Source organism: Papilio polytes, unplaced genomic scaffold, assembly GCF_000836215.1.
Source record: "Papilio polytes unplaced genomic scaffold, Ppol_1.0 DF824169.1, whole genome shotgun sequence".
Taxonomy (NCBI): domain Eukaryota; kingdom Metazoa; phylum Arthropoda; class Insecta; order Lepidoptera; family Papilionidae; genus Papilio; species Papilio polytes.
The window spans coordinates 5,222,689-5,247,292 of NW_013525035.1; the positions used below are offsets into that span (position 1 = coordinate 5,222,689).

General features: G+C 35.4%; 1 protein-coding gene across 2 annotated transcripts in view; it reads left to right on the forward strand.

The window, feature by feature from the left end:
- LOC106111350 (ATP-binding cassette sub-family D member 2) overlaps positions 1-24,604 on the forward strand; it is a 54,237-nt gene that overhangs the window by 25,590 nt on the left and 4,043 nt on the right. Inside the window, exons 1-12 of one of the 2 annotated variants that reach the window (XM_013293390.1) lie at positions 1,881-2,025; positions 15,604-15,908; positions 16,463-16,591; positions 16,982-17,183; positions 17,649-17,880; positions 18,580-18,719; positions 19,535-19,707; positions 20,297-20,471; positions 21,002-21,108; positions 21,899-22,055; positions 23,085-23,238; positions 24,441-24,587. In XM_013293390.1, coding sequence (XP_013148844.1) covers positions 15,753-15,908; positions 16,463-16,591; positions 16,982-17,183; positions 17,649-17,880; positions 18,580-18,719; positions 19,535-19,707; positions 20,297-20,471; positions 21,002-21,108; positions 21,899-22,055; positions 23,085-23,238; positions 24,441-24,587 — 1,772 coding nt within the window. In that variant the 5' untranslated portion in view covers positions 1,881-2,025; positions 15,604-15,752. Of the gene's footprint in view, positions 1-1,880; positions 2,026-15,603; positions 15,909-16,462; positions 16,592-16,981; positions 17,184-17,648; positions 17,881-18,579; positions 18,720-19,534; positions 19,708-20,296; positions 20,472-21,001; positions 21,109-21,898; positions 22,056-23,084; positions 23,239-24,440; positions 24,588-24,604 lie in introns of those variants that run through there. The other variant, XM_013293391.1, reaches the window with a different exon arrangement.

A 24,604-nucleotide genomic window follows, 5' to 3' on the forward strand; every position in this document is an offset into this window, starting at 1 on the left:
GGGACAAGTGGAAATCTTTGGAGGAGGCCTTCACCTGAGAGGGGTCCATGCAAAAGATATGACATGTAGATTTAAATAAAAAAATTGAATAAAATTTAGATTAATAATTTGTAGAAAAAAAAAATAGTATTTAGGACATTTTTGGTTATTTATTGAAACTAGGTTTAACATTATATGACCGAATCTATAAATGACAATAATTAGACATGTACCATTCAATTTTTTTTTTTAAACTTTTGTAAACTATGGCATGGAATAAAAGGCTTTTTTATTTTTATTTTTTTTTATTTAATTGTATTTAAATATTCTTGTAATATATGTACATATATTTAAAAAGATTTTTCACATAGATGTGTCAAAATATTCAAGCATATAAATTACAAGATTGGTAAGTTTTTAAAATTAATATTTCTGTTGTTACAAGGAAAAGAAGCTGATTATATATTTGTTTCGTTAATATTTAAGTATTGACAAACGTTACTTCCTTATACCTAGTATTCTCAGATTTTTAAAACAATACCAAAAACTAAATCTATAATAATAAAGCGTTTATAAATACACTTTTATTTAGTTACTAGCTGTTGCCCGTGCGGCTTCATCCGCAAGCAATTATTAAAATTTTATATTATTGCTTGCATTTGTCAAATTACCAATAGCAAATGTCAAAATGACATGACATGACAAACCATAGCAATTTTTCTTTCTTGATGTTGGCAGCAACTTATGGTCTCTTTCCCACATTAGGGTTGATATTCAAAATATTTACCCCATAAGTTTTATGGCGTGAAAATATATAGCCTAAAGCGTGACGTAAGTGTAGGGCTTTTTATTAAAAAAGGAATTATTCAAAAATATGGTGTAATTACTGACATCTTAGGCAACAAACAAGTGTGTGTTTACGCTTTATTATAATAGTACAGATATAAATCATAGCATATTTTAAATAATTCCGTTTCTCTAATAAAATTACACTTACAACATTCTTTAGGCTATATACTTTTACGCAAACTTAACAAGGTGTATTAATTGGTAAAAATTGCTTTGAGAGAAAGGGACAAAAATTACAAGCCATTACCAGCAAGGGTTGCCATGGTTACTTAAGTTCTCAACCAATGACGAGGGTCTTCGTTGTCAATTTCATGAGAGATCTTCAGTCAAAAAACAAATGAATTGTCAAATGTAACTGACACTTGAAAACTTATGTCTATCTTAATGAGACCAAAAAAAAGGGATAAAAGTGACTAATCTACGAGCATGTAGATGTATGAGTGGATGAGGCCAGAGAAGTGACCACACAGAAAACAGGCCTGAAGTTTAAGCAATTCCGCGTTTCGTCAGATGAGTGTGGTGCAAGAGGCCTAATTTTAGTCCCTTTCCCCTTCCACCCTTTTCTTAAGAGGAGAGGATGGGAAGGAAAAGGCGATTTGATGGTGGAGGAGATGCATAGGAAGGGGAAATGTCCTCTTTATGTACGTCTCCTCGTCCATCAATTAAGGGTAGGCAACGCATCTGCGATTGCGTATGTTTATGGGTAGGGTTCGCTTTCCATTTCCGTGGATTCAGGTGGCCGCTTGCTCGTTTGCCACCTTATATTATAAAAAAAAATGAAATTTGTATTTCTGCCTACATACTAAGTTACATCATGTGTTAGTCCAATATTCTCTTAGATACCTTATCAACGCGGAACTATAATTTTTTTACAATAATCAATGTTATTATTATGGACTTTTAATTTGTAGCTATATTCCACTTAAAATTTCTTGACACAGCAGTTTATGTTTAACGATTGGTTATAGACTTTATCATTTAGGAGATAGAGTTTATAATCGCTTCCGCGTCGGCAGCTCAGATTTACCAGTCAAGTGGTGTGATTCTCCGGAACAGAATTACAAATCAGTTTGGACCACGCCGCCGCCGTGTGTGGACGTGTTTGTGTTCTTTGTTGTAATTAAAATTGTGTTTTTGTTTTGTTTAAACAGTGCTAGTGATTCAGTGTTGTGAGAATATATTTTTGCGGCATTATCGGTGAGTGTCATCATAATTTAACTAGGTGTATTGTAAAATGAAGGTCGCATTTTATCGTTTGTTACATCAAGCTTGTTTTTATCTGTACGAAAATTGGAAAGCAATTTATTATCTGTAATTATTTGTTTTGCTTTTAATTACGATTGAAAATGTTTTCGGCAAGTTCTTTGCCAGTATTTCCTCGTTTTTTTTTCATTTTATTTTAAAAATATGTTGCTTTGTCTATTGAATAAATTTAATGCAAGTCCATTGTATTAATTAGAATTAAACAAGTATTCAAATGCATTGATTTTTGGATTTTTATCATATAAATATATCTTGTTTTTTACCAAGGTCCAAATAGTAAGAGAATTTTGAATATTTTTGCAATAATAAAATATTAAATTAGAAAGATAAATTGCATAAACCTTGACTTATCGGTTTTAAATTATCTTATTGCGAAAATTAATGTATAGGTCATACGAACAAACTGACAATGTAACATTCGTACCTTAGTTTACAAAGATTCTTTTGAAGATCGGAAAATAAATTTATATCTGGCTACCCCTAGAGTTTGAATATAGATAGTGATTTGTTATTATGAGTTAAAAACTATGCCAGTTTGTTTCAAGGTTTAGTATGAATAAGTTGAAAATTCTATGACTTTTTAATAAAATCAAAACACAAGAATAATGAGACTTAGATTATGTATCTGGTTTTAAAAATTATGAAAATTAAAACAGAATTCTGATTTTGAAAGTTAAAAAACTTATTTATGGTTTTAAGCCTATTTTGTAAGAAAATTAGCCAATTTTAAGTTTTAAAAATACTTATTTTATAAACAGAAGCCTCATCAAGAGAATGGTTGATGACTGTCATAGTTTTTTAAGATCGGATCAATTTGATCAAAGAGTGATTAGTGTTCTGTACTGATTGACCTCAGACGGATGATGGATGCAGTGCTGAAGTTAGAAATGTGCTGTCCATTGGAGAGAGCGTGTAACACATGCTCGGTAATTATGTTGCCCGGGATCACTGGCGCACTTTCTACGCTCCCCTCACCCCCGCGTCCCGCAACGCCCCCTGCCGCTCGGCCGAGTGAAAGTACAGACTTTTTTCGGCAATGCGCCTTCTTGTAGATTTTTTTCATGTAAGGAAATATTAAATTCAAATTAGACTACCGGAAGACTGCATTAGTGTATAGAAGATATAGTTGGTACTGTTGTTTTACTTAGTATTGTTACTTGAAAGTAAATTTACTGTTAATTTTACTAATATTATAAATACTATAGTTTAGTAAATGATCGTTTGTTACTACGTATAACCAGAACAGCCTAACAACAGTGGTAGAGTCCGTTTTAACATCTTCGCACGAATGACCACATAAAAGACAGACGTAAATGGGAGAAACACCACATTTCGTCTGATAGTGTGGTGCCAGACGCCCAACTTTAGTCTCTTTTCCTTCCCATCTTTCATAAGAATAGGAAGGAAAGATAACGTGGATTTGACGGTGACGGAGACACATAGGAAGGGGATGTCTTCTTTATGTGCGTCTCCTCCTTCGATTAAGGGTGGGCAACGCATCCGCTATTGCAAATGTCTATGGGCAACGGTCGCTTCGCCATTTTGGTGGATTCAGGTGGCCGCTCGCTCGTTTGCTACCTTGTGCTATAAAAACAAAACAGATATTGTTGAAATTTGGCACAGGTATAGAACGGTCTGAAAGAACACAAAATCAAAAAAATTGCGAGCAGTTCTTGCCTTTAGTAGTGACCACGATAATTGTATGAAAAGGTTTACACAAGAACAAACGATAATATTAAGATGATCACATCAAATTATTGATTCATCACGGACAATGATATACCTAATAACATAATAACGACTAAATAAATTAAAAACAGATAAGCGGTAACTAGATTGTGTTGAAGAAACACGTGGAAAGACTTTGTTGTCCTTTTCTTATCCTAAATAAAAGACAACATATGGGAACTCTTTGTATAAGATACTTTGTAAAGTACTGAATAGTTTTTTTGGAAAAAAGGGTTAAAATATTTTGTGCTTCAAATGTTCATAGAATATGTTACGAAATATTTGACCCTCTTTTTAATTGCCTTACAAAATTCGAGTCATTAACCTTTCCTATAGTGCCTTATTCAGATTTAAATTATTGAAATAAATATAAGATTGTTTTCTTACAAAATACCTTGAAAACTGATTCTGAAGTAAATAAGGAGAAAAAAGCCAGAATTAAAAGTGAATTCCAACATTTTTAATCGTTAAGTTTAAAATTCATTATAAAAAGCAGCTTCATAAAACATACAGATGTAATATTTGTGCAAAAAGAATTAAATAATCCTCGGTTTTCGTTGAAATAACATCTTTTTGTTGGACTATCTGCAATGGAAATCCATCTTATAGTTGCAGATTTGATATCCAAACTACTTCAAAAGGTCTTCTGTTCTTTCAAATCTTATTTTCATTTACTAAATTTGACACATGTCTTCTAAAAACTTACAAAACGTAATAATTAAGCAACATTTAATAGCGGTTTAATTTTGTTAGACCTATCATAAAAGTGTTGGTTGCGTAGCTGGTATGTGGCAATAGGTCACACGTTGGGCAAGTACAGATCTTATTAGATAGATTACAAGATAAAGGCATTTATGGACGACTGAAAAGCTACTAAAACACCCAGTTTTTTAAACGCCGCTTTCGATGGAATTTGGATTTAAAACGTGGCCTTATTAAGACGCTTACTTATTTAAAACGAGCTGTTGCCCGCGACTTCGTCCGCGTGGTATTAGAAAACATACGAACTATATTAATTACAAAAAGCTGCGTATCCCTCGGGAACCGGACGCCTCCGGGATGAAGCTTATCCCATGTATTCTCCAGACTTTGTTTTATATCTGTGCCAAATTTCAATAAGATATGTTGAACCGTTGCAGAATGATCGAGTAAACATTAAAAAACTAAATTAATGAATCCCGCGGGAACCGTAACTTATCTCGGGATAAAAAGTGCCTATGTGTTCTTCCAGACTATGCTCTAAACCTGTGCCAAATCATGAAGATCCGTTCAGCCGTTTAGGCTACAAACGCTAACAAACATCCATCCATCTAAACTTTCGCATTTATAATATTAGTAAGATTGTTTCAGTATGACGTCACTGAAATAGGGTTTCTATCTTAGTTAGTCTATACGCAACTTCTCAAGTCTCTAGTTCTTTTTAAACATTCAAAGAAAGCATAAGCTTTCGCTAGCAACTGGCACAAATCATACCATCGCCTTTTACGCAGCAAAAAAAAAACAAACTCATCTTGCTTCGGTGAAAGTTAAGCTTTAATAAACAATGATCACTCGTTCCATTTTCAAATCGTTTACCGCGTGTTTACTAAAATATCGTTGTCTCTGTTATATTAGAAGGAAACAAGAAGGATGACCTACAACTGGTAGTTCTTTGTTCGACAGTATGAGTCAGAATGTACTTGAGTATGTTTTTTAATATTTAATTAAACTTAAATCTAATTGTACACGGAAACCTTATAGTCGGTGAATCATAAGTAACCGTGAGTTTGTAATACAAAACGAACTGAACAAAAATATATAGCTATCTTAGTTTTATCAAAGAGAATAAAAGAGAGGAATGTTTTTTATAGAAATACCAGTGTTATTCTAACTTAGCAAGTTGTGTTGCATTTAAGTTAAGCAAGATCGATAACGTAATATGGAATAACTGTTTAACTAAATATCTGAGTTAAACAGTGTTTAGGCAATAAGTAACGGTGTCTAGGTTCACCTAGACCGACCTTTATTCTTTCACCGTAAAAACGGTGAAAGAATAAATGTGCCGCCTGATATTTGATATTGTTATTCGGCCATTAAACATTGTTTCGAAGTACATCAGACTGTCTACTCTAATCTGTTATAATTTATGTTTCGAAGTAAATACTAACTTTTGACCGCGACTCCGTCCGCGTGGAATTAAACAAAAACAAAATTGGTTAGGCTATGAGTTATTTCAGACTATCCTCTACATCTATGACAATCACCGAGATCCGTTTAGCAGTTTAGGCTACACTAACAAATATCCATCCATCCAAACTTTCGCATTTAATATGAGTATACTGTAACCTTTACAATACATGTCTGTTTTTAACACATAGTCCTATGTGACATTTTCATTAACAGATTGACATAATTAAAAACTAAACTTAATTCTTTATACGATAATTCCGAATATAGATTATGTCTAAAAATATTCCATAGACCTCCCGGATATCGAATATTATCCTTTACTGATAAAGTACTAATAACCTCTATTTTTTTTAACCTTGCACTTCAATGTTAGATTATATTAATCTGTATTTAATTATTATCGTCGGCTTCCATTGACGAAACATAGAAAAAATATCATTGCATTCCTTTCATTAAAAAATCATCATCATTCTCCTTATCCTACTCCCGTAGGGTCGGCGCAACAGGTTCTTGTCCTCCAAATAACTATCATACGTTATCTCAGTCATCACTCCCTTTTTGATCATGTTACCTTTCACGCAATCCATCTCTTTCTACGTCTATCTCTACCGGTGTACCACACTTATAACTAACGTTCTTGTAACATGAGGTTCATCCCTCCTCATAACATGCCCATACCATGCTAACCTTTTACTCCTTACTTGTTTACCACCGGAGCTACTCTCAAACTTCTTTTCATTAAAAAAATCTTTTAGCGTTGAAAATTCACGGCTAAATAGACAATGCTTGATTGACTTTGACATATATTTTTAAATATACAGTCGATGAAAAGGATATATAAACATTTTATGATCATCCATAGATACTGGTTATTAATTATATTTTACAACCTTTAAACATAATTAACACATATATGTTAAAAACAATTATATTTAAAACTGCATTAAAATTAAACAAACTACTTGAAGAATAGAAATAATTCATTAAGTATTCAGACTGTAACACACATTAACATAACGAATTTATTTTGGTTGCTTTAAAAAGACAAATCGAACAGCCATCGACGTGTCTTGTTGGTAGATTAATGGAGTCTGGTCCTTTGAGCCGGATAATGCACATCAATAACTCAAGTATAGGGCTGTCAACAATCAAATCGAACATTGACTACAAATAAGAATGACGGCCAACGACCATGTGGAATATCTTCCGTAGACGAATTTCGAGTCTTCTTCCACTTTCTACCCTTGTTTATAAGGAAATTAAAACTAATGAGACCATTTTTCTGTAAGTCCTTTCCTCTGTCCTCGGGTAACTGGCTATTTTGAAACCCCAAGAGGTGACAACCCTACACAGTCATCCTAGCATCGCTCACGTCTATACTAGCTGTTAGACATTTTAACGAGGCTTTGACGTCACGCATTGCCCTCACGTACTGTGACGATTACGTACATACAATGATCGTAGACGTAAAACATTATTAAACGAGGAAAACGTTTTAGAAGAGATATGTTCCAGTAGTGTCCTCGGCGGTATTTCCAAACAAGTATAACTTGGGATCCGTCAAGAAGCGAGCCTACCATTTCCTCAAAGGCCGGCAACGCTGTAGTTCCTCTGGTGTTGCGGATATCCATGGACGTCTATGACCTTGGTGTTCCCGCCGATCGTATGACCGCTGTTTGAATATAAAAGTGTCATTTAATTTGCATTCTTCCTCAAGGACAGTGGTCATTTGCTAGGTTTTAGTGTTATTGCTTTAATTTGATATTGTTGAGGTCCATTAATTTGAGCATGTCCTGCTAGTTTGAATTTAATGTAAGTTCAGATACATGTGTATTGTGTAGTTACTTTTCTCGTGTAGTATTTCCATGTTACATTATCATGCTGTTATCTCGTGATTGAATGAATCGAAGCTAATAAAATCAATTATACGATTGTCGTGCTCTGCGTCTTTATTATCTGCTCTTGGAAAATTTATCACACGACGTTTTTCAGGGTCTAGGTGATGGAAACAATTGTAAAAAGAATAAGAATTTAATTCTTAATTTCTGACAGACATTTTCTTTGTTGTGTTCATTCATCCATTATTTCATTCGTTCATTCTTCCTTTACTTCACCGTTCATTTCTCGGTCGATGTTGTACCATGATTGATTGGGCTGTGTACTTTTTGTAAATTTTATTCTTCATTTATTTTTGACCGACTTCCCAAAAGAAGGAGGTATTCAATTCGACGGTATGTTTTTTTTTTATTTTTTTTTTATGTGTGTTATGTCAATGCAAGTGCTCTTCTGGTCCCATTGTTTATTTTATCAATTACTAGCTCCCGCCCGCGACTCAGACCGCGTGGTATTAATAAAAACAAAAGAAAGTAGCCTATGTGTTCTTCCAGACTATCCTCTATTTCTATAATATTAGTATGATATAAACCGGTGTCAGTTAACCTTTCGAGGGTCTCACTCGAGTCGTTAGTTAATCAACATTGTCACACATTCGGCATACGTATTGCCAATTATTTACATTGACGTCAATGTGAAGAAGATGAATGGACTTGTCATTTTACTGACAGACGATCTCGTATTTTATTTATTAATTTATTATGTTAATGTTCCAACATGATTAATATTCATTGCTAAATTGCTACTAGGCATGTTTTTTGTAACATTAAGCAAGAGGTCAAAGGTCTGTAGGTATTGGATCCGATGGTTTCGCAGTAGATTCCATAGATTCCTTCATTATTATTGTACCGTATGCTTGGGACGTCCGTTCCTATCGGTGGCTCGGATACGACTGGCTTGCTGGTATGACACCATGACACAAGTAAACAGTGTAGCTACTACACTACAATTTCTCTCAAAATATAGTTAGACACTGTCCAGTTTAAACGTGTTTTAACTCTATCTCTAAGTGACAAAATTGGCCTACGCTTAATAACCATGATTCAAGTATGAAAGAGTTTAAAAATATATATGTCACAGTGTTTTATAGTAGTAGACTATATTTTTAACGAATAAAGAAAAAATAGAAGGGACTTTATTGTTTTAATATACATATATGTCAATAACGTTAGTTAAAACTTCTAATACACAAGATAACATACTTGCAAGAAAGTATGCTAAACCTCTTGGCGATGCAATAACGAGTTCTTAGTAATACGGTTAGCGGTCTTCCATATTTAATTTACCCGCACTTGTGAGGTTTTAATTTAATACTGAACTTAGAAACTCTATGTATGATGTTGAAATCATTAACCTATACTATTATAATAAAGCGTAAACACACACTACTTTGTGGCGTAAGATGTCAGCAATTACAGCATATTTTTGAATAATTCTACACTTACGTCATGCTTTAGGCTATATATTTTCACGCCTAGGGGGTAAATGTTTTGGACAAAAACCCTAATTTGAGAGAGACCATAAGTTGCAGCCAACATCAAGGAAGCATAATTGCCATGCTTAGTCATCATGTCATGTTCGCCATTTTGACATTTGCAATTGAATTTGACAAATGTAATCAATAAAACAATTTTCATTATTTCATGCGAATGAAGTCGCACGGGAACAGCTAGTCTATACTAATTTTAGAAAACTATAGATGGATGTTTGTTAGAATTTGCTGCCTAAACTGCTGAACAGATCTCGATGAGTGTATATTTTGTTACTGACATCGCGGCAGCCAAAAATAAAAAACAAAACTTTTCTTCCAACTAAAAAATCTTTATTTAAACTATTAAAATATTCACAATTATTTTAATAAAACTATATTGCGACATCTTGACTTCTTGTATGCGTCTATCTTTTTCTTCTTTTGTTAAACCATGCAATGTCTCGGTGGCCAGTATGCAATCTCTTTGGCTGTACACTTGTCAGCCATAGAGGTTGTATTTTGCACTGACGAAGAGGCATATACTTTTTTTTTAATTTACGCGGACGGAGTCTTGGTCGAAAGCTAGTGAACATAATCGTATCTTATGAAGATAATAAAAAGACGTAGTCAAAGTGTCAAGAACAACAACTATATATGCTTGAGTCACAGTCGTTATTTAATTCTACACAAACTTTTATTTTGCAGATTTTAAGATGATTTTTAGAAACAAATAAATTAAGTTTTAATGCGTCTTGTTTGCTGCCTTGAAATGTTTTAAAACTGCATCTTCGTTGACATTTATAAATGCATAATAGATATCATATGTCAATACTAAATTATTCTGAGGTAAAAATATATTTAAAAGCCAAGCAATAATAGTATCTCATTATTACAATGGTATGTTAGGTCAGCCAATACTGGAGCTTTTATTATCTTTATAAGCAAATTATTTCATTCAAGAAAAACTCCCTAATTAAGGTTAACTTTAGGTGATCCGTTTGGTTCTCTATTATAATTGCATATTTCAAAAATATTGTGACAGTAAAGTTTTCTACAACCATGTGGGAGCGATGTCTTTAACAAAAGCCTTTGATAATGTGCATCACGTTTTATAGTTACATCCTCTGGCCGCTGCGAATGGAGGTCGTGTTTATTTTCATTCGAGTATAAAGTGAATCACGCTACAAGGGTCAAGGTGACGCACATTGTCTGTACAAAGAATTAAATTGGCTGCCCACTTAACAGTTCGATTCGGTTAAAACTGTCAGAACTGCATCTTTACGATCTAATATAAGACTGTTGTCACTAAATGTATGATTTATGCATGTTTTAGATGCTCTGACAATTTTGTAGACTATTTTTGTAAGCGCATTTCAATGAGATGGATAGGAAATAGTGTCCTCGGCAGTACATGCGGAGTTCCTCAAGGATCTAATTTAGGTCCACAGTAATTTATATCGGTCGATTTTTGAAATCTGATTAAAACTGATCAAGTTTTTAGGTAAAACTGGTTTTGAAACGATTTATTTGACTTGTCCGGTTATTTATATAAATTATTAGTGTTTTTATTTAAATAGATTAAAATCATAACATATAAAACCATAGCCGTATTTGGTATGGTAAGCGATTAGAAATTGCTCATTTGGTTAAGTAATATTTTTATATAAAATCGTCCGGTTGCGTCAACATATTCTTTGAGATTTTATGTCCAATATTTAGCAGATTTTGCTAAAAACTGTTATTTAATATCAAACTAGGCAATGCCTTTAAATAAACTCGCCAAATTGCTCAGTTTGAGACGCATTTGCTATCCTTTGACAACCCAAATCTGAATGACTCGTTTTTTATATTAATCATCACTCATTGTTTTTTTCGTGACTGCATCATTTAAAATGCGGAACCACAAAAGCACAAAGACTTGTGACAAAGAACTCGAGAAGTTATAAAATGAACCCTACTTGAAGGAGTGAATTTAGTTCATGTATAGAACACCTAAATGGCTTAATAAAAAAACATAATTAAAAAAAACATACAGACGAATTGAGTACTTCCATCTTTTGGGAAGTCGGTCAAAAAGAATTACAATGTTCGTAAGATACGGGCTCCTTAGCAGGATTAGATTTTTTTTCACACTACCGCATCACTTCAGTCAGTCCGTGAACATGGCGCATGCAACGCCGAAATATCGGGAGCTAAAACAATCCAATCGCTGAAGAAACCAATATTTTACGAACATTATATTTGTAAAAACCACGACAGTTTAAAGTGATATTATTAAAAGAAGTTTGTTTTAAGCAATAGGTACAAAATTGTGATTTATAATGAAGTCCAAGTGCACACTTACAGTAAGCAATATTGCTCAGTTTATTCCTTTATACCGCGTTTATTTTAAGGCTGCTAAGATCTACAGTCCATGTGGTAACCACGGGTGTAGCCAGACTGATTCAAGTTAGGTTTAGATCTAAAGTTATTTAGATGCTACTTAGACGTAAAAAGTTATTTGATTGTCTCTTCTTTTTGAATAACGTTAATCTTTGATCAATTTTTTGTAATTTTGATAAGAATTGTAGAAGTCTGTGATGGCGTCATTTTCTCACAATTATAAGAGATTGTAATGCTGTAGATGTTTATTAATAATTCTCATATATGAATGAATTATCATATAATTTATATTTAAACGTTTGCCATTTGCAACAGAAGGACATAGTAAAAGCTTTTGAAGGCAGTAATTTATCAAATGACAATCTGAAAAATAAAATTCAGATTTTTTTTAAAATAAAGATTGTTTTATCACTACTAAAATACAACAAACAAGTTCTTTATTTAATATAGTGAATATGTGAAAAAATAGGTAAGGATTTCTACATATTTTTTTAGATTTTCTCCGTTTTGCCAATGGACACCGACTTTAATATAATTAATTGTTGCTATCCTTATGGTGCTTAAGTTATCATATTAGAAGTGTTGGCTTACATGGCCTTAACCATATATCTTTGTATTTGACAAATTATTTTGGGAATCCCATTTTTTTACTTAATACAAGGCTAAAAATATGTTAGAAAAAATGTGTGTTCTTTTTTTATATCTTTTAAAAGAAATCACTTATTCTAAAATGGGAAATTCCGTATTGTTATAAATGTGTTGTACTTTAAAAAGAATTGACAAAAACGTGTTGATTTTGCTCTAAGATTTAATGTAACGAAATATGATAAAAATAATTTAAAATACAAAGTGAGGAAATACGTTTGTTGTGTTATTGCTAGATTGTAAAGGTTTGTAACTTAAAGAAATAAAGGTAAACGTTTAATCAAACAAAACTAATTTTATAAGGTCGCGCCACACATTTCACTAAACTATCGCACAACTGTTTAGTCGCGCTTTGATCTCTTTGAGTTTATATGGTTACACTAATCGATTTTTATTTGTGCAACTAAACAGTTGAATTGGCTGCAAAATAATCGACAATCGCACAACTGTCGTGCGATAGTTTAGTCAAAGATGTGTCCGCTCTTATAATCATTTTAAATAATACGTAAGTTCTAACCTGTAAATTAATTTGAAAGAATTATGAGAATCAGAATTTAAAGCTTATATCTTGAAATCTATATTGATAACATTATTATGTACTAGCTTTCGCCCGCAACTCAGTCCGCGTGGTGTTAAAAAAACAATAGTAAGTAGCCTATGTGTTCTTCCAGGCTATGCTCTACATCTATGCCAAATTTGATCGCAATCCGTTCAGCCGTTTAGACTACAAACTAACAAACATCCATCTAAACTTTTGCATTTATAATATTAGTAAGATGTGTTTGTCCCTTTTTGACCGACTTCCCAAAAGGAGGAGGTACTCAATTCGTCTGTATATTTTTTTTTCGCATTACAATACATGTCTATTTAAACAATTAACACAATAATGAAAAATGTTATTTCTCGTTTATTCTTTATTGCATCTTTATCTCCTGGCGTCAAGTATTATGTATCTCGTAATAACTGCATATAACAAATGGCATCCACCATTGTTGTTATTCTAATTGTATCATTACATTGTTTATTGTGTCATTAAATTGTTTTCCTCATAGCTTTTGTCATGTATATTTCATACTAGTTGTTGCTCGTGATTTCGTCCACGTGAAATTAAAAAAATATAAAGTATAGTCTTATTCAGCGGTAACGTAGCTTTTTAATGGTGAAAGAATTTTTGAAATCGACCCAGTAATTATTTCAATGCAAACATCCTAAAATACAAATCTTTTCTGCTACCTCTTTGATGGCCTTTTTATGTTTTAATGATGTTCATAGGTACTATGTTCCCTAAATAAAAGGTGACAGTGCAATTGCATTACGTCTTTTATTCTTTCCAATCCGGTAATTATAACAAAGTAACGGCTCGTGCCGAGGCTCCTGAGGCAGCCCTCGAGCTTAGTTACTCATAAACGAGGTTTAGGCTAAGCGCCTTGCGCTCGGCCACCTCAAGCCCGGTGAATCTGTAAATGTCTTTTCAAGGCAAACAGTGGCCATTCAGTCACAAAAAAAAATATCCTGAAGTGGGTGAGCTGAGGATGACTGCGTTTAAATCCGGAATTATTTATGCTGTTTTATCAACTTTTGATATAATTTTCTAAACACGAAATAAATCTGTAAGTATACAGATGTGATAAGTTACTTTTTTAGGCTATATAGAGTAGCCTTTTATAAAAAGGACAAGTTTTTGATGTCACGTTGACGAACTATTTGCATATGAATATGAACCCTGTTGTGGGTATTTTCCTTTCAAATACATTATAAGTTGTCAATTGTTTTTGTTATGTCGTGGGTTTTCATTATAATATTTGCAAAAACATTATTGTCACTACTTTTTCAGATATTGAGAACGATGATAATTTTTTGTATTTGTCATTCAATGCAAAACCGGCACGTTTTGTTTTTTTTGGTCCAAGTTTTAAGGAAAACTTTGGTCTACCTCACTTGTTAACTGGTTACTAAGTGTAGTTTGCTAGTGGATTTTGACAGAGTTCAATGACCTGCACATTTTCATTTGGAACCAGAGACCTTTAATAAATGAATAGACAGGACATTCCACTAAATGATATGGTAGAGTTTCGGTTACTTATAAATGCGAAAGTTTAGGATGTATGTTTGCTAGAGTTTGTCGCCTAAACTGTTGAACGGATCTCGATGAAATTTAACATACATGTAGTCTAGTCTCGAAGAACACATAATCTAATTTGCTTTTTGTATCTACGCGAACGGAGTCGCGGGCAAAAGCAAGTAATTGCATATTTATGCAAATGTAAGGTCGTCTACAAGGTTCGAATACAAAATTCACGTATAAATGTAATTTGTAGATTCTTTTGTCGAAAATGATTGACGATGAGTTTGCGATACTTCAAGGTGATGTTACAAGTCGTTAAAATTACGTTAAACAAACTTTTATACCTTAGTATGAAAAATGAAAACATATTTTACAAAAAACTTGCGACTTCGCCCGAGTGAAATTAAGAAAAAAGTTAAAATGTAGCTTATGTTACTCAGTGATAACGTAGCTCTGTGGTGAAAGAAATTTTGAAATCGGTCCAGTAGTTTTTGAGATATTTCCATACATTCAAAAATACAAAATTAGACATCTTTCCTCTTTATAATATTAATGTAGATTAGGGGATAAAATACTTGAGGTCCCCATCTAGTATGAGATGGAGAGGACGCGCACGGGTTCCCGCGCACAACTGAGGCTGAACGATCGTTGAGGAGGTCCACAACCATCATCATTGGGGTGTGTAATGAATATTAATAAGTGGCCATGCCCCGGTGAACGGAGAAGTCGAGGGAACCTGAGGGGGTTTATTGGGTAGACTCCACGTTCCTTCCCTCTTGGGCAGGATTGTGGAGAGAGTCCCACATACCCTGTGTGTATTTCCCCAAGGCACCTGGTATGCGTAACGCATTCCCCCTATTAAAAAAAGAGGTTAAAATACTTTACCTTGATTAAAGTATGTCTCATTTATAATTTAACACTGTGAGTAGAGGCTGACATAAGTACTATCAGGGAATTTGGCGGTGTTCAACCAATAAAGCAATCATTTGAAAGTTTTGTACGCATTTACCACTCGTACGTCGGTCGGTACATGGCTGATTGCTTTTTGTTATTCCGTTTTGCGCATCTCACTGCTGCCTTTAGTTATTAAGATAAGAAATATATCTCTTTATTCCAAAGTGTTGTTAGTAAATTAACATATTTTTCTTTTTTTTTTCAGAAAAATGGACGAACGAATGAAGCACAGGCTAACAATCACGTAAACAAAAGAATCAAGAATCATTTTAAGTAAACAAAATCTCTACTAAGGATAAATGAATGAAGAATTTAGATATATTTAAATTGAATTTATAAAATTATTTGTACAATATGCCGGCCATATTGACAAAGATACGGGAGCAGGCGTTTCGAGTGCAGCCCAGCATTGCCGTAGGGGTAGGCGTGGGCGTGGCTCTCGCCGCGTGCGCTGTCTACGCCAGGGAAAAGAAACAACCCCCACCCTGTCATAACAACAATAACTATAAGGTAATATACTATAAATAATACTGTACCAATATTATAAAGATAAAAGTATTGCATTTTTGTATTTATTGTAATAACTCAAAAACTACTAGACTGATTTCAAAAATTCTTTTACAATTATAAAGCTATGTTTTTATGTAAATAGGCTATATTTTTATTATCCCTTAATTTCATGGACGAAGTCCCAAGCTACAACTAGTCATAAATCCAGAATCTATAGAAGGGTTCTTATTAATTTACTTTTGTTATTTATATTATTACTCAATCAAGTAGTTTGTTTCACAAAATCAATAAATTTTAAATTATTAATTATTTTTCTTTTTTTAGTTAGTAAAATACTGTACAATACGACCATGAAAGACCACACAACTATTAATAATAAAATCAATTATTAAACATCAATAATAAATAGCTTTTAAACGTTTGTAATAAAAACTATTGGATATTTATTATATGCAATTACGAAAGATTTGATCGTGAGATTACATAAATTGGTGTATTGACTCCAAGCAACACTACTCATATTTAGAATCATCATTATTCGCCTAATGTTCCAGGTGGTAAAGAATGGGACACTACAAGCAATGCAGAACGGGGGTGGAGAGGGTCAGGAGTGCGGGCGCTGCGGGGAGGAGCAATGCGCCCTTTGTCGGGGGGATGCTGACACTGACAACAAGCAGAACATCGTTAGTACAAAATACCAGAGAAATACTCTATTAGTTAAAACTATGGACATAGTCTGGTTGTCGGTTTGATCCCGACTTTGGACTCTTTCTCTCTCTTTCTAGACTGGTCAGCTTTCTTTGCCAATCTCCTCCTCTTCGCTCTATCTAAGACATTCTGATTTAAACCTAGGCACTCATGTGTATTCCTCTACATCTTTCTATCTTCTTTTAGGTCTGGTTTTAACTCTTCGATCGGGAAACCGGTAACTACCGATATAATCCCGCTGCCTTCTTATTTTGGACTAATCTCATAAAAAAGTCTAGCCTCTCATGATTATAAGAAATTGAGAATATAGTTTTCAAATATAACTTGAATTTTTAGTAATTCTCGGACGTTACTGTTCTTTCCAGGCGGAGGCAGACGAAGCCCCAACTCCTGAGGAACACGTGCCTGGCCTAAACTTAGAATTCCTACGACAACTGCTGTCTCTAGTGAGGATCATGGTACCTGGTCTGCGCAGCCAGGAGGTGGCGTTGCTAGCAGCTCATACGTTGTGCTTGTTCTCTAGGACCTTCCTCTCGATATATGTCGCATCACTGGAAGGGTCTATTGGTGAGTTCTCTAAAGCCCTCATAGACCACTTTAGAAATCACACTTAAGAGTGATTTTTTATCTAGGTATAACTAATATTTAGGAAAGATTTGTATTTTTGTATGTATTGACATAACTCGAAAACTACTGGACCGATTTCAAATATTCTTGCACCATTAAAAAACTAGGTAACCACTGAGTCATATAAGCATTTTTACTACCACGCGAACGAAGTCTCAAGCAACAGGTAGTATATGAAAAGGTGTCAAACGAGCAAGCGGTCGCGTGAATTCGTTGTAAAGATGGAATTGCAGATGCGTTGCCAAACCTGAATTTACGAAGGAGACGCACATGAAAGTAATATTTCCACTTCCTATGCGTCTCCGTTGACAAATCCACTTTCCCTTCTCATCGTTATAAGAAGGTGGGAATGGAAAGGGACTATAATAAGGCCTAGAACAAAAAGAGTGATGTTTTCTTTTCCAGTAAAACACATAGTACAAAAAGACCTGCGTCACTTCACGTCACTTCTGGTACAATGGTTCGGTATCGCTGTACCAGCGACATTCGTCAACTCGATGATCCGCTACTTGGAGGGTCGTCTCGCGCTCGCGTTCCGTACTCGTCTCGTCAACCACGCGTACGAATTGTATTTCAAGAATCAAACTTATTATAGAGTTGCCAATCTTGATGCCAGGATAGAGAACGCTGATCATAGGTAAGATGCGCCTTTTTCTATACTAATATTATAAAGGAAAGATTTGAGTTGTTGTATTTTTGTATAAATTTAAATAACGCAAACACTGGGCCGATTTTAAAAAATCTTTTAAAAAAATTATTTGTAACATAGTCGAAGTCGCGCGCAACAGCTAGTATACTATAAGGTGGCAAATGAGATAGCGGCCACCTGAAATCGCCAAAATGGCGAAGCGACCCATACAACTGTAATAGCAGATGCGTTTCCTACCTTTAAAGACGGAAGACGCATGTTAAGATATTTTCGCTTTTGCGCCTCCTCCACTCTGATATCTACTTTCCATACCTTATAAGAAGAGTGAGAAGGGAAAGGGATTGAATTAGGCACTCACACTTATCAGACTGTACGTGAAATTGCTCCCACTTCACGCCTGTATTCTGTGTGGTCGTGGTATTGCTGGTGCCTTACAGCGCGAAGATGTTAAAGCGGGCTCTACCACTATTAAAACTTTGTATTGTATTTTGCTTTCTTATGTGTTATTCTAATGACATATAAAGTTCTGTGTGACCTAGAAAAAGAAGAATGGATTGCGGAAGGTGACATGATCAAGAAGAGAGTGACTGAGATGACGTATGATAGAGTTATGTGGAGGACAAAAACCACCAATGGGAGTAGGATAAAGAGATGATGGTGGGTAATTCTAATAGTGTATGTGTTTAGGCTGACTGAGGACGTGTCCGTGTTCACGCAGTCGGTGGCGCACCTGTACAGCTCGCTTACGAAGCCCTGCTTCGATCTGCTGCTGATTGTCCTCACCCTCGCTACGTACTCCAATAAGATGAAGGGCAACATCTTCATAGGTTGGTATTCCAATAATCTTATGATTCATACCGATTTATCATTATTATATACTTCTATATATAATTCAGATGGATGGATGTTTCTTAGGAAGATATCTTCAGAATGGCTTTACTGATATCGCTGAAATTTAGCATACATGTAGAACATGGTCTTTAAAACATTAAAGGCTTTCCCCACTACTGGCTGATAGAGGCTCAGATAGCTTAAAATGACGTCACTGTCATGGGTAACAAAATCCCATATTTCCATCACATTTTACACGTTGGATTGTTATTACAGACAGGCCTTTAACTTACTTATTATTGTTTTGTGGTGTAAAAATGTCTATGTAATCGAAAACCCTAATTTTGTACACATGATTTATTTGCGATGTTGAGAAAATTCTGTATAGTACTGTATTTCCCCAAGGGTTAGTACGTTCCGGGCAATCTCCGTATCGGTTAAACCGATTTTAATTCGACTTTTATGTCATAGCTAATAAGGTTTATTTTAGATAATTTCCATCGACGAAGTTTATAGGTTAGAGTGGTATGGGCATGTTATGAGAAGGGATGAATCTCATGTAACAAGACGGATGTTAGTTATGAATGTGGAAGTACACCGGTAGAGGTAGACCTAGAAAGAGATGGATGGATTGCGTGAAAGGTGACATGATCAAGAAGGGAGTGATGACTGAGATGACGGATGATAGAGTGCTTTGGAGGACGAAAACCCGGTGCGCCGACCCTACGGGAGTAGGATAAAGCAGGGGAGATGATGATGATGATGATGACGTTTATGGCCACCCTAGTTACGATATTCTGTGTACCACCAGGTCCAGGTATAGCGACGGTGGTGATCTGTCTCACTGGGCAGCTGCTGCGGCTGCTCAGTCCGCGCTTCGGTGCGCTGGCGGGCGAGGAGGCCCGCATGCGGGCTAACCTGCGCCACGCCCACAGTCGCCTCATCACGCACGCGGAGGAAGTCGCCTTCTATGGCGGACATAAGGTAAGAAAAGTAACGATATATTTAACGGTTAATGTCGGCAACAACTACTTATTTGTTTATTATTTGTGCATAATTATTATTGCAATAATTATAATAAAACAAAAACAATTGTTATACAACCACACAAGCGCTACAAGAAGAAATTCCGCTCTTCGTTTGATCAGTGTGTTTGCTTAAAGCCTTATCACCTCACCCTTTTCTGCAGAAATTATGGAAATGGTAAAAGGATTTGGCATAGGAAGGGACCTTTGAACCCTTCTCAAAGCCCTGAGGAGGTCCTCATCCATCAATTCAATGAAGGCAAAGCATCTGCTTGGTATTTGCTATATGTCAGTGAATCCAGGTGTCGTCCTGTAATTTTTCCTTATGATGTTAAAATCCTCTCTTTAACATCCCCTACCCTACAGAGTCCAGAGGCAACCCTTCCTATCTTTATAGCAAAATAGGATAGGTAAGAAGACTAGGCCTCCACCACTATTCATCAGAAGAAACATTAAATAACTTCTATTGACGAGTTTCTTCTATCACGAGAAGGAAATTGGGACAGGAAATGCTGTTACGGTATCTACCATAGCTGAACATTCTGCAGGTGGAGCTAGGCCAGCTGCAGAGCGCGTACAAGGAGCTGGTGGTCCAAATGACGACGGTCTTCAACAAGAAGCTGTGGTACGTGATGCTGGAGCAGTTCTGCATGAAGTACGTGTGGTCTGGTACTGGAATGGTCATGTTGGCGCTGCCTATCCTCACTGGCAGGCGGAGTGATGGTGAGCAACGATAGCATACTCAGAAACGTTTATTAATCATTAAGGAAGTTCCTTAGGTGTTGTTAAGGGACTGTTGTTCTTCGAATTACTAAGATGCTAAAATCCGTAAAGATCTAGATAACTCAAAAACTACTTATCAGTTTTTCCTATTGTATTGCAAAAGCATTACTTTTAGAATAAAAATAATAACATTGTACTATTTTCCCTACATCTACATTTTCCAAGGGCGTCGCTGACCACCTCGGTGTTCTCGCCGCTCGTTTGCCCCCGTTTATTATAAAAAAAAAATCTAGCCACATTAGGGTTACTAACAGTATAATTTTACTAAAGGTCTAAGAAGAAACATAGAGATATAATATTTAGCTTTAGAAAAGCAATTTCCGTCTTTTACCAACCAAAAGGAGGTTATCTGTATTTTTATGTCTGCATATCTTCGGTTCTTTTGGATCGATTTAGCTGCCTTTTTATTCGAAAGCGTTTGTAAATTTGTATAATGTTGTATGATGTATGTTGTATGTTGTTGTATGTAGAGAGCAACGACGAGGGCATCAGCGCCCGCACGGAGTATATGACGACGTCCCGGAATCTGCTGAACTCCGCCGCTGATGCTATCGAGAGACTCATGTCCAGTTACAAGGTCAGCTTCTTTCTTACACTCTTCTCTGCTAAACTACATGATTAAAGAAAAAAACCATTTTCTTCCACGAACATACACCTCTTTTTTTGTTAAGCTTAGAGTTATAGTGCATTTTTTTTATGTTGGTGTTAAAATATGCTATTGTGGTCAGTTTTGTCCAACATTAAAAACCTACATTGGTAACTAGAGAGGGCGCCACATACAAAATTGATGACAAATACTGTTGTAAGACAGTTCAACCGAATTTCAACCATGTCACATAGCAATAAAGTCTAAAATCTTCTAAATACTTACGATCATTCGTTGTTCAAAGAAATTAAACGTTTTCTAAGCACTGGAGTGTCCAATAAGGCCTATTTACTATGTAATTTAGTTTATTTAAACCATAAAAAATAATTATTGCTTTAATTTAATTAAATACAATTTACAAGAAACTTGCAACATGTAAATGGGCGTTTATGTTCAAATATATATAAATGACCATTATCGCGTAAGAGTTACAATTCATCATTGTTGTTTGTTTTTTTTTTTTAATATCAGTAGATTTCTGTTGATTTACTAATATTTCCTTTAACCATTCCAACTAAGCTCTAGGCTTGTGCTGGGATATGGTTTACAATAGTCGAATGGCAGGATTCGAACACTCGACCGTAAGATCGGTAGTCTGTACCCCAAACCATTAGGCTATTGGTGCTTGTTGTTGTTGTTTGTTGGTGTTGTTGTTGTTTGTTGTTGTTGTTTTTGTTGTTGTTGTTGTTGTTATTTGTTGTAATTACCGCGTGTGTCGCAGGAGGTGGTGACGCTGGCCGGGTACGCGACGCGCGTGTCCGACATGCTGGTGGTGTTCGGGGAGGTGGCGCGCGGGCGCTGCGTGCGCGCGGTGCACGCCGCCCCCACGCACCCCGGCTTCCAGGTCACCTTCCGCGAGCGCCAGCCCGTGCCGCTAGGTAACCCTCCGCACTCAGAGACCTCACTCAGGATACGCCATCCTTAATTGTTGTTGGGGACAACACTATTACACAAATACAACTGTTGTGTATGTACATGTACCATGCCTGGAATGGAACGGTCGGCTGCGCCCGACGGCTACGTCTAGGTGACGTCAATAAACCAGTCTGCACTAAGCAAGCGTCGTTTCTGTTACTCCCATACCTATCAACAACTTATTATCATTTAAGCTCACATTGATATGTTATTTTTTTATTTAAAACTTAAGTATATTCTACATACTAGTTGTTCCCGTGTGGTTTTATTCGCGTGGAATTATAAAAACTTTATTTTATAATTTACATTTGTTAAATCCTCAATTTCAAAAGTACTGTTACCATAATAATCTTGTTTCCTTAATGTTGGCCTGTTGTTTATGGTCCCTTGCCTCCTTGAAGGTTTTTTCCAATTTATTTACCCCCTTAAACAGGGAGAAAATATATAGCCTAAAGCGTGTCGTAAGTGTAGGGCTTTTTATTAAAGAATAAGTTATTCAAATATATGTAGTGATTGCTGACATCCTACGCCACAAAGTGTGTGTTTACGCTTTATATTAGTATATATGGGGTGAAGTTTGGTGATTTATCACAGATGGTATGCTCATGGGGAAAAAATCAAATTTATGTTTATACTATTATAATAAAGCGTAAACACACACTTCTTTGTTGCCTAAGATGTCAGCAATTACACCATATTTTTGAATAATTATTTTTTTAATAAAAAGCCCTACACTTACGTCACGCTTTAGACTATATTTTTTAACGCCATTGAACTTAAGGGGGTAAATATTTTGGATTAAAACCTTAATGTGGGAAACAGACCATAAGTTGCTGCCAACATTAAGGAAGCAAGGTTGCCAAGTTTTGTCATGTCATGTCATTTTGACATTTGCAATTGATAATTTGACACATGTAATAAAATAAATCCTAATTTTATGGTGATGAAATCGCAAGGGAATAGCTAGTTTTTGAACATTTATTACGTGTTAGGTAAGATATCGTACACCAGCGACCTGTCGATCCGGCTCACGAACGTGCCGATAGTGACGCCGACGTGCGACGTGGTGGCCAGCGGCGTGTCGCTGCAGCTGGCGCCCGGCACGCACCTGCTCATCGTCGGCCCCAACGGCTGCGGCAAGTCCAGGTTATATCGCAAACTACCTCATATTATTTATAATACTAGACGACAAAAACCATGTTACACAAATGTGCCACAAGACTCGTCAAGTGGTAGTAGTAAGTAATAGGCAATATGCAAATTGTACCAAACTTTTTTTAAGTATACTTTATTACTATAAAAAAAGTCCTGCAAAGATTTTTTTTTAATATAATGTGATTTAGTGGCAAAATTTAATCATTAAAAAGTGTCTTTTTTCAAATTCCCTCGCTAAGTTTTAAAACGCACACTATTGCTCGAAGCAAGTGGCTTATCTAATATGGCGTCGCTGTGTTGACAATACACAGCTCATTTACGTTAGTTTATATAGAAATACACTCTTGAAGTATTTTACTGTAAACACGACATCAAAACCAACTTTAAAATAAAAAATTAATGAATAGAATTATTAATTACCACTTATACCAGGAATAATAAAAATGAATCGATTATTGACTTTTTGACCTTGAGAAACTTTGTTGTGTTTTACGTCGAAGTGACATCTGAGCGTATGTTATGAATGGAATAGACGATTGACGTCAATCGTCTCATGACAACTCCGGTCGCGTTTTAGTCGCTCGAAAATGGTCGTAATTTTATTTTATTATTTTTAGCTCAATGGTTGAATATTTTCGTGTCAATTTTTTTTGTGGTTATAACAAGTAGAATCGTTTAAAAAAATGAATAAAAGTACATGCATATTGCCTATTCCGTGTAAAGTGTGCAGGAGGCCTTATTTTAATCCTTTCTTACTTCATTCTTTTCTTATTGGATTTTATTTAATGAAAGAATATTATTGGTAGATTCTTTTTCTGTGCCTCTTCCGTCTATTAAAATTCGAAACTCATCTATGCAGACTCATCATATATTCATCTACGCTGCGGTTATGCAGCGATCGTTTCTCAATTTCAACGAATTTAGATAAAAAAAAAACACATATACATACACATGTTTGTTAAATTAGCGCGTAACATCCTTCGACCACGTTACCACTTAACTGTAGGTGTATTCGTGGTCAAGCGCTGACTTTAAAAAAAGGTAACGATTACGTGATTTTAATTCATGTTTTTTTTTTGTTTTTTCCTCTGACATTGATTCTGGCTGATTCATTTTAAAGTAATTTTAATACATTTAACGTAGATTACAATACAACAGTTTTTTTTTATAACTAATGTTTTGTATGTTTTCAGTTTATTCCGCATAATATCTGGCTTGTGGCCGGTGTTCGGCGGCGAGCTGGCGGTGCCGCGGCCGTGCGCGTGCGCGCACTGCGCCGGCGAGCCCGCCGCGCCGCCGCACTGCGCCTCCAGGCCAGTCATGTTCTACATACCGCAGAGGTATATACTTCTCTTCT